At 47.6% G+C, this 9,197-nt stretch overlaps 3 protein-coding genes across 9 annotated transcripts; all 3 read right to left on the bottom strand.

The window, feature by feature from the left end:
• Positions 1 to 571: 571 nt before the first annotated feature.
• On the bottom strand, positions 572 to 6,335 carry LOC118512612. 6 transcript variants are annotated; one of them, XM_036057285.1, is made up of 4 exons: positions 6,249 to 6,335; positions 3,698 to 4,290; positions 1,160 to 2,033; positions 572 to 967 (listed from the first exon to the last, which is right to left on the bottom strand). In XM_036057285.1, the coding sequence occupies exons 2-4, from the start codon at positions 3,789 to 3,791 to the stop codon at positions 718 to 720; spliced, it is 1,218 nt and encodes a 405-aa protein (XP_035913178.1). In that variant the 5' UTR covers positions 3,792 to 4,290; positions 6,249 to 6,335; the 3' UTR covers positions 572 to 717. The 6 variants fall into 6 exon arrangements, with proteins under 6 accessions (XP_035913178.1, XP_035913182.1, XP_035913183.1 ...); XM_036057289.1 differs by having other exon boundaries at positions 1,509 to 2,033; XM_036057290.1 differs by having other exon boundaries at positions 1,509 to 2,033; positions 6,200 to 6,321.
• Positions 6,336 to 6,402: 67 nt separating this feature from the next.
• LOC118512616 (putative RNA polymerase II subunit B1 CTD phosphatase RPAP2 homolog) lies at positions 6,403 to 7,459 on the bottom strand. Of its 2 annotated transcripts, none has more exons than XM_036057296.1 (3): positions 7,313 to 7,459; positions 6,988 to 7,200; positions 6,403 to 6,900 (listed from the first exon to the last, which is right to left on the bottom strand). In XM_036057296.1, exons 1-3 carry the CDS (start codon positions 7,366 to 7,368, stop codon positions 6,480 to 6,482), a joined length of 690 nt encoding a protein of 229 aa, XP_035913189.1. In that variant the 5' UTR covers positions 7,369 to 7,459; the 3' UTR covers positions 6,403 to 6,479. The 2 variants fall into 2 exon arrangements, with proteins under 2 accessions (XP_035913189.1, XP_035913188.1); XM_036057295.1 differs by having other exon boundaries at positions 7,272 to 7,458.
• Positions 7,271 to 9,139, bottom strand: LOC118512613 (zinc finger protein 771-like). The gene is made up of 3 exons (XM_036057292.1): positions 9,001 to 9,139; positions 7,619 to 8,938; positions 7,271 to 7,523 (listed from the first exon to the last, which is right to left on the bottom strand). Exons 2-3 carry the CDS (start codon positions 8,729 to 8,731, stop codon positions 7,473 to 7,475), a joined length of 1,164 nt encoding a protein of 387 aa, XP_035913185.1. The 5' UTR covers positions 8,732 to 8,938; positions 9,001 to 9,139; the 3' UTR covers positions 7,271 to 7,472.
• Positions 9,140 to 9,197: the final 58 nt, after the last annotated feature.

Below are 9,197 nucleotides of genomic sequence, written 5' to 3'. Positions count from 1 at the left end.
CTTTGCAGGGCGTGTGGAGAAGGAGAATGAACCACTGAGCAGTTTGGCGATGCAGACATCCTGACGGTTGCCATACAAATGCCATACGGATACGTTGGTTAGGGCACGTGATGAAGAGGATGCCGGACTCATGCCCTAACAGGAAAGTGCTCGCCAGCTGCCCGTCGGCACGAGACGTAGAGGAGCACAGCGAGCTCGTTGGCTGGATCAAGTGGAGTCAGACCTGAGTAAGATCGGATGCATCCATGGACCGTGTTTCCTGGAAACGGATTGGACACCAGACCATGTCTCTCCGACGTACTCCATAGGAGCAGGCCAAGAAAGAAGAAGAAGAAAAAGAGGAAATGGACGTCGGGATGGACGATAGACGAATCCTAACTATAGGCTGGAGGGCAGAGTCCAGTCTAGAAGCAGGCAGGCGTATCTAGCAGATCAGAAGAAACGTGTGCAAGAAGAGCGGCGAATCGCCTGATGTGTGTTCCCCCTTTGAGGGTAACCTACTGTACTATGTGACCCAGATATCCCCGGGGAAATTACTGATACCATCTATTTAAAAGGCATACACAGTAAGTACTACGCCTAGTATGTAACTTTATTGCTGACTGTGTAACAGTAGGATAAATGTTTTCAAATACAAAAATATATACCCTAAACCAATCCAAAAGCACTCCCCTGCCTAACGCTCGTCACGCACAGCGCACAGTAATGTTTCTTGTTCTAGGATTTCTCCGCTGCTGATCCAGAGGATGACGATGCGGATGGCGCCGGAGGCTTCAGGATTCCCTTCCGGCGAAGATACCGTACGATGAGGGGCGTTGCGCCGAGGGTGATACTAATTCTAACCGGAGCAAACACCTTATGGATAGCGTAAGCGATGACGAATGTGCCGGCACCGGCACCAGCCTTGCTGGCGAGCGCAGAATCGCCCCAGCCCATACGTTCCAGCAGCGAGACCATATCTATTCCGCTGTACGATTCCGTGATGTATAAAGGTAGGTAAAAAGAAACAATTACATTAAAAAGAAAGGTTAATTGATGCATTAAAGCTGGACGTCGAAAAGCAACAGTGAGGATTATTAGGAACCACGGCGTATTTGGGATGAACGAGAGCAAACCTTATCTCTCTCTCTGGACAGATTACAGTGGTTAGTGTACAAACCTCGATACCAGCAGGTAGCAGGTACCCAAAGAAGCGAGACTAATGCTGACATGGAACACGAGCACGGTAGAGCCGTACTCCTTGATAGCTTTCTTGAGCCGATCTTTGCGCGAGACGGGGACCTGTTCCTCACCCGACGCGCTGTTACCTATCGAATTTGGTTCCCCGGCAGCAGCAGCAGCGCCAGTGTTAGCTTGCGGTGCTTTATTATGAAGCGCCGGGGAGCTAAAGGCCAATAAGTGTGTTGAGCTGAGTGAGAAGGCACGCCGACCTAACGAACTACCTGACAACGCCCTAACGCCCTGCGACGGTGGCCAACAACCTGACAAACCCACCAGCAGCTGCCTACCTTCCGGCTTGATCGGTCGGTCCTCGTAGCTGCCCCAGTCGGAACGCACCTCCTGCCGCAGGTTGGTGTAGTGCGAGGAGTTGAGCTCGTGCGACAGGAACTTGCTTTCCTGGGCCCACGCACCGCCCGGCATGTTCAGGTGCGTAAACTTGTGCATACCACCGAACGGGCTCGGCACATTGCTCTGCATGCTCGAGTTTAGGCTGACGGCGCCGGTACAATCGTACGACTGGACGTGCGGATCTACCGGCCCGGCCGCGCTCGCGTCCACCGTCACATCGATCATGCCGGCGTCGGTCACGCCACCGCCGGCCAGATCGATCGGTGCAAGCGATTGGTGCGTCAGCAGGGCCGAAGCATTAATGTCGCGCGATCGTAACGGCGAAAAGCGTCGCGTCTCCGATGCGTCAATGTTCGGTGGCAGCGGAAGGGTGGCCGCCAGCGGGTAGCTGCGCTGGACCGACATGTGCAGCCCGGACGATTGCGTTGCGGCGCATTTCTTTGTAACGGAAGAACCGGTCGACGCTGGAGAAGAGAAAAAATGGAGAAGAAAACGAATAAGGGCTTTAGAGATACTTGGTTCAAATCGCAAACGTTGCAATGCATTCCGCGAAACAAAACGCTCAGCACTGGGTGTGCATATTTACACTGGAATGGGAGTGTTTTCAACGACAGTTTTAAATTAGCATAAACAAAAGGGTCGTGGAAGGCGGCATTGATGAAGGGAGGTGAATTATGAAACGTGTTCCAACGACAACCGCAACCGGATCAAACCAGTTACAGTGAAAACGACACCGGATTGCAACAATGTGTTTGGGCCGTGTGTCACGTAGAGTAATGGGCATGACCAGTCGATAAATTTCGTCCGTCTATTGCGGCGGAATATTCATGCCAACGGAAAGTTCCATGTGGATGCCATCGGATTGGGGCGGTCCGATGGTCGAGGCGATAACGGCGCCGGTCTTCACGGTGGCGGGACCGGTGGTATTCAAAGGGTGCCACCTCGTTTCAATCCTCACAAGTTTTCTTTACAGTCCAAAAGCCCACCCAGTTCAAGGGTTCTTATCTTCCAAAAGTCTTAGTCGGAACTTATTTACCGAAAGATCTTTTAGTCAAAATGTCCTCGTCATCCAAGCGTTCTCTTAACGGACCTTGCCCCAAGATACCTTGCCATCGAAGGGTCCTCATCGTTCAAAGATCCCTGCAAGTGCAAGAATGCTTGTAGTAGGGATGGGCGCTCCGGTCCGGAATCACGATTCCGATCCGATCCAGCATATAAATGAGTCCAATCCGATCCGAAAGAATGATTCCGACCAGTTTCGTTTTCGATTCCGGACTCGTTTTGATTCCGCGCTCCGGATTCCCGTTCTGCTGCAAATGTATGTCGTGCACACTGCTCTGCGTTACCTTCTCTCTGCTTTGTCCTTGCCAGACGGTTGTATAATTTACGGGTAGAATTTTGGAGGCGACAGGGGTTTCCTCTTCTTTTTTGTTACTTTCGTTTGCTGTGTTTCTTTTTCCTTTAACAGCGGCTGCTGGTAATGGTGCATTTTCGCCTACCTTACAGGCCATACGGCTCATGCGGATCATACGGGATCAGTATGTTTCCTGGCAGCGGGTGCGGTGGCGGTCTTCATATGGCAATATTTTCATATGGTTTTCGCTCGGATAAAAAACCGAAGCGCGGAATCATGATCCGGACTCGACTCCGGCGGCAGAGCGCTCCGGGCAGATCCGATCCGGCAAATGGTCGGATCTGCCCATCCCTAGTTTGTAGTAAAACAAAGTGTAATGAAGAACAAAAATGTGAAACCATAAATTGTGTTAGCATAAGGGGGTGCCTTTAGAGGAACTGGACAAAGGCTAATTGTGGAAGGTGTTCAATTTTACCTTTCAAGTACTCTGTACATCAAGCGCAAAAACTGTCCGGAACAAAGTGTACCATCGCACCTTAGCACTCTTTGTTCTTAGTTCCAGTGCCATATCTTCTTTGCCGACATAAAACCCGATAGAGCGAATGCAGTTTCCTACATATCCACAATTCCGTTCATAAACGCAAACCAACCACCAGCATTTGCAACACCTTCAACACGCATTGAAAAACTTCCCGTTTGCATCGTTGCAAAACCGGTTTATTTCTGTTGCAGCGTGCCGATGCGTTTAAAATTAAACATGAACGTTTTACTTACCATCCAACGTACCGATGACACCGGTCGACATCGCCCGCTGGCCAGCCGTTTTGGCCAGGGCAACCTTGAAAACTTGCTGCACTTGCTGCGCCATTTGCCTACTCAGCCCTTTACCGAAAACAACAATATTCTGACACACACACTCACTACACAACCCTTCGCGTATCGCGTGGATATGTAACGCGTTTGTTTGGCTGCGCCCTTGAACTAGAGACGATTGCGTTTTACCTCGAATGTGAAAAGCACGTACGCTATTGCTTTAGAAAAAATGAAAATGCTCTCAAAATGCTTCGTTCTTAACTCCTGAACCTGCTGAACGTCGTGTACTACTACACCCGGGCAATGCTCAACTATGACTGAAACTGTGGCTGAGATGATACTTGCACGGCTCAACCGTATTTGCGCGAATCGCGGTTGCGCGAACAATGTAATGTGCCTTTATGAGCGTGGAACTGTCCCCGTCTCGCGCTTTCGCTCCACCGGTGTTGTCCGTGTACGCCGGTTCCCCGTGTTGGTTCGCACCGTTTCCGCTGTGTTATGTATGTGTGTTGGAGGAGTCGTACTAGCCCAGCTGCATCACCGGCCAATTGCGTCTGTAAAAGGAAGATCAGAAAGAGAAGAAATGAATCTAAGGTATGTGAAGACGTGAGCAGTTCAACACACCATCGTTGCTTTTGCGGGCGAACACACTTCCAGTGCGTTCCACTTTTTTCGACTTGCCAAGGATGTGCCAACGGTTTTAAAAATAATGTCTCTCACAAACGCGGTCCACAGAAAAGCATTGAGCGACAGCTGATTGATCACCGATGGGCGGCTTCAGCTTATGGCAAACCGACAGAAACCGTTCGCTGTCCCGGACTCGAGCAAAGTCCTCTGCATTTGTCCACCCTGAAGAGGGGGTAGCAAACTTGTGTGCAAAAGAAAGCAAAATTGTCTTTATTGCTCCTCCCATGTACCCGTCAGCTGATCAGTGCGTGATTCGGCCCGGAACCGGTTCACGACGTGGCGAGGTACCGCCGCAGATGCGAAATAATCGGCCCGGTTAGGTTAATGGGAGGGAATTGAATCCAATTTAGCGCCTCGCGTTTTTAGACTTTGCAGACGTGCACACTTTTTTAGCATCACTTTTGCCATTGGTAGACGGCTCTCGATCGGAGGCAACGTTAAGGAGGTTTCATATTTAATGTTCCAACTATTCAAGGTTGTTACTTCATTCGCGTATCGTATGACGGAGCTGAACGGTTGGGCCAAAGTTAGTTTCAAAAGTTTGAAGCTTTTAAATATACTTATTACACTAACAGCAAAGGTTTTAGGTTTTACTACCAAAACAGGTCTACGATCTTACGACCTGTATCAACCCCCATCCTAGCTAGATCGGTGCTGGACGGTGGAGGCGACTACGGTGCCGGTCATCATACGACAGAACCGGAGTTCAAACATCCCATCCGGACCGTTCCCCCGTAGTGAGGACTGACTAATCCAACTACGTGGTATCATTAAGCACAGTTCAGCTTACCAGGACTGCCAGATAGAGTCATCCGAAATTCGGAGATGGAACCTTCTTCTAAAAGTCAAACAAAATGAGGTGAGATGAGCTAATGATGAAGGCCCAATTTGCTTTACGAGGTGCTCTTCAAAGAATCGAGCAGACCGTAATATCCTTATAGGTAATATCCTTAAAGGATGGACGGTCCTAAAGGGATTCACTCTCCGATCCTACCGTGTGGAAGATTTGACCCACCGCCGATGCTTCCGAGATATTCAACGAGGCCAGTAACATTTTAGGAAGGTGGAGGGATCATACACATCAAAGTCCTCAAAACACCTTCAATTATCATGGGTCAAAAGTCAACAATACTGTCGAGGCGCAGATTCCGCTCGATCAAATTATGAGAACGATACCGGACTATTCAGAACAGATATGATCGTTGTCGTTACTGACTGTCGGACTGACTATATTCCTCTGTGTTATGGACCAAACAGAACTCCGTAATGGAATTTATTTGATTTCACACAGGAGCACGATCAACGATCGGAGGTTTGTGGGGGGATTTATGTTTTCCTCCAACAAGAAGCCATTACCAGAGTACTTCTTATATTCCAACAGCACTCAACATCCCGCAACTGGGCTGGGGTCTGATAAAGAAACTCTCTGACATTAATGTTATCGCTGTATTCAGTGAAGAATTGCACAACAGGTGGAATGCACACCATTTCAATACAAGATTAATCAGAGTTGGGACATGCTACAAAAATAGCTTGAGCATATTCAAGGTATTCTGTAGACTGTAATTGGTCTAGCTCGATAAAACTGACTGTTTAGTCAGTTCTGAAGCAAAACACCCTTATGCCCCTTTGCCGATACGGATTAATAAAAACATCCAATTTCGCATCGTTCTTCTGACAGGCCGCACCGGGAACCGCCGAAGGTTTCTTCCAGAAACATGGTATAACACACCAAATTCTAAAGATTGAAAACATTTTTTCACGATCGACACCTACCTCAAGCAACGTGTGGTATATATTGCACTAAAGTGTGATGTATACTTACATCTTTTTTAATGAAAATTTGCTTTGTACAAAACTACTGCTTCCAGCACACAGGTAAACAAACGTAAACAAACACTCCTCCGAAACGTCAATGTTGTGACAAGTGACGTCATAAATCCCTGCAGCTAGCAAACCCTGCCCAAGAAAAGAGAAAGTCGATTTAATTATTTTTAATTATTTCACGCATTCGTTTTATTACACTTTATCACAAAACATATACCATAATTTTCCCCTAAATTTTTAACTGTGAAAGCACATTTTCCAATGCTCCCTCCACACCGACAGCATCCTGAACTGCCGTTCCTGCCATCTGACCCGTTGAACAGTCGTCTCGCAGTAGTTCCTTTTTCAATATTTCTTCCTGTTCTTTTGGATCATACGTTCGTTCTACAATTTTCAACTCTCCAAATACCACTTCACTCGGTTGCAACGGTTTCTTTACGTCCGTTTCCCGATAAATAAGGTGCCTGCCATTGATCAGCCGGAAGTTCGGTATGTCCTCCTGGTCCCGCAACCAAAGGGGGCTTGTTAACATTTGCTGTTTGATAAAGTTTGATGCTTTGTAGCAATGGCCGCTACAGAAGTTCTTCCTTTCCGTGATGTCGTACACCTTGTTTCGGGTAACGGATATCACATACTGTTGCTTCGGTATACTAAAATGGGATTGGAAAAGAACGGACGGTTAACGACAGATCGTCGCTCGAAACAGCAACCAAAGCGATCGTCAAGCTTGGACCTACTTTGTGAGCGCATTATCGCACAGTGGATAACCACAGATCTTCACAATTGCACGCTCCTGGATGATGTCGTCCATGTGGCATTGGTTAATGTCCCTTACGAGGGTGAGCAGCTCGTCCTCTGTGCGTCCCGGTTCAATCAATGTTTCAACGATGCGTTGAGCCCTGTCGTTACATTCTTTTTTCTTCCGAAGTGCCTTTTGAAGCTGTTCTTTGCTGTGTGGAAACAAATATCGAATGGTTAAAGCACGGCATCACGGATAGTTACTGCACCCAGAAACACTAACCTAAAGTTCCTTGCCCGCCGGGGTAGATTCGCTCGGTTTACCTTTGTTGCCGGCGCCTGCGGTGTCTTATCATTTTTAAAAACATTAAATTCCTCATTCCACATTTTAGGATCTGGGATTATATCGCGTTTGCCTATTTGCGATGGATTTAGATGAATGTTTACGTTTTTTGGCTGTATGTGACATGTAAACAAACGTACATCAAGATGACAGTTGATGATTAAGCCCGGTGAAAAAGTTCCTACAATCAAACTGCAAGAAATTCAAATTCATGCTTACTAAAATTAATTTATTTTTTTCTTTCAGTCAATTGTGGCTTCCTTCTTCAGCCGAGTCTTGCGTGCTACCTGTTGCTTACTCGAAACAATTTTTCCGCCACAGCTATGCCTTGCCACATGCCGCTTCAACAGTGAAGATTTGGAAAATCGTTTTCCACAATCTTCACACCCAAACGGCTGCTCGCCCGTGTGCGTTCGTTCGTGCATGGTAAGTGCATACTTCCGGCTGTACGATGCATCACAAGTCTGGCAACTGTACGGTTTGGCGCCCGCGTGTGATAGTTCGTGCCGCTTTCGATCGGAAATGTAATAGAAAGTTTTAGGACACACGCTACACATGTACGGTTTTTCTCCCGTGTGCAGTCGGCGATGCAACCGTAAGTGTTGCTTCGATTTAAACCGAGCACTACAATCTTCACAGTGATATGGTTTTTCGTCCGACTGGCACAACGAAAGATGCTCCTGCAAGTTTCGCTTGCGGGCGAACGTTTTCGAACAGTAGGAACATTCGAATGGTCGCTCGTCTCGATGACAAACCTGGTGCGATTTTAGTGTAGCTTCCGAAGCGAATCGTTTCTCGCACGAGTCGCACCCAAACGGACGCTCTCCGGTATGGGAACGCTCATGGATCGTTAGAGCTGCCATATTGCCGGCACGAAAAGGACATGTGGTGCAGGTGAAATTGCGATTGTGCACATTCGAACGAACCAACTGATGAACGCGCAAGTTTTTCGATGAACCAAACGCACGAAAGCATACATTGCATTTGAAAGGTCTACCGGGTTCTTGTTTTTCGCGATTTTTGCGAATCTTTATCGCGTGCATTTCCTGAGCGTGCTGCACTAACGCTGCTTCCTCTGTAAACTGCTCCGAGCAGTGTGTCACGCAACAAAAACGATTTGCTCTCGTACAAGAGTTCGATGGTTCCATGGGCATCAAATCGATCGCTAGTGAAGGAGTATCAGGGTTTGTGTCGGTACAACCCTTCTGTATGTCAGCCTCAGTAGTTTCAGCGTGAACCACGGTGATTCGTTGGTAACATTCTTGGCACAGCATAATGTTTGAAATATTATTGGGCGGGTTGCTTTGTTGAAATAGATAGGTCGGTTCCGTATCATACAGCTTCTTCCCACAATCCCCACAGCGGGTAGTTGCCATCTCAGTAACAGATTCTTGCTCCATAGACTCCCGCGTAGTTGCAGTAGCTGTACACGATGCAATGGATTCTTCCACCAATGTTTCGCCATAATTTAGACCATCTCCGAGACGATTCAATCCACGCAGCGTGTTGTCCGACGCGAGAAGCCGTTCCCTGAAGATCGACACTATTTGGAGCTCCAGATGACACTGCTCGCAGATATGCTATGGAAAACAATCATCCTCGTAGATCTGTAATGTTGGAATGGTTTCAGGAGAGGTTTTTCTTCTGTTCACCGCTGCCATCCACAAACCTGCAGATCGAACAAATCATTCAAATATTCTCCAATCAGCACGCCTTCAAGCAAAGAATGGAAGAGCGTTGCCGTTTTGCCGTCATCCTGGTCATCACACTGTTTTAAGCACACTCTACACTGCATTTTAACCCGTTTCCAGTGAAAAGCAGCGATTTTCCACCAACTTTACCACAAATTGCACAGAGAAAATTGAT

Source organism: Anopheles stephensi, chromosome 3 (assembly GCF_013141755.1).
Source record: "Anopheles stephensi strain Indian chromosome 3, UCI_ANSTEP_V1.0, whole genome shotgun sequence".
NCBI classification, from domain to species: Eukaryota; Metazoa; Arthropoda; class Insecta; order Diptera; family Culicidae; genus Anopheles; species Anopheles stephensi.
Note: the sequence above shows the minus strand (reverse complement) of the source record. Positions and strands in the feature narration are given on the sequence as shown.

Bases quoted from the DNA above. Each gene is read 5' to 3' on its own strand.
- LOC118512612 (XM_036057285.1), bottom strand. From the start codon at position 3,791: ATGGCGCAGCAAGTGCAGCAAGTTTTCAAGGTTGCCCTGGCCAAAACG. The intron at 2,034-3,697 runs GTAAGTAAAACG...TCTCTTCTCCAG, and splicing joins TGTCATCGGTACGTTGGATG to CGTCGACCGGTTCTTCCGTT. The intron at 968-1,159 runs GTTTGTACACTA...GGAATCGTACAG, and splicing joins TGCTACCTGCTGGTATCGAG to CGGAATAGATATGGTCTCGC.
- LOC118512616 (XM_036057295.1), bottom strand. From the start codon at position 7,375: ATGTGGAATGAGGAATTTAATGTTTTTAAAAATGATAAGACACCGCAG. The intron at 7,201-7,271 runs GTTAGTGTTTCT...GTTTCCACACAG, and splicing joins CGGCGGGCAAGGAACTTTAG to CAAAGAACAGCTTCAAAAGG. The intron at 6,901-6,987 runs GTAGGTCCAAGC...ATCCCATTTTAG, and splicing joins TGCGATAATGCGCTCACAAA to TATACCGAAGCAACAGTATG.
- LOC118512613 (XM_036057292.1), bottom strand. From the start codon at position 8,731: ATGGAGCAAGAATCTGTTACTGAGATGGCAACTACCCGCTGTGGGGAT. The intron at 7,524-7,618 runs GTAGCACGCAAG...AATTTCTTGCAG, and splicing joins TTGTTTCGAGTAAGCAACAG to TTTGATTGTAGGAACTTTTT.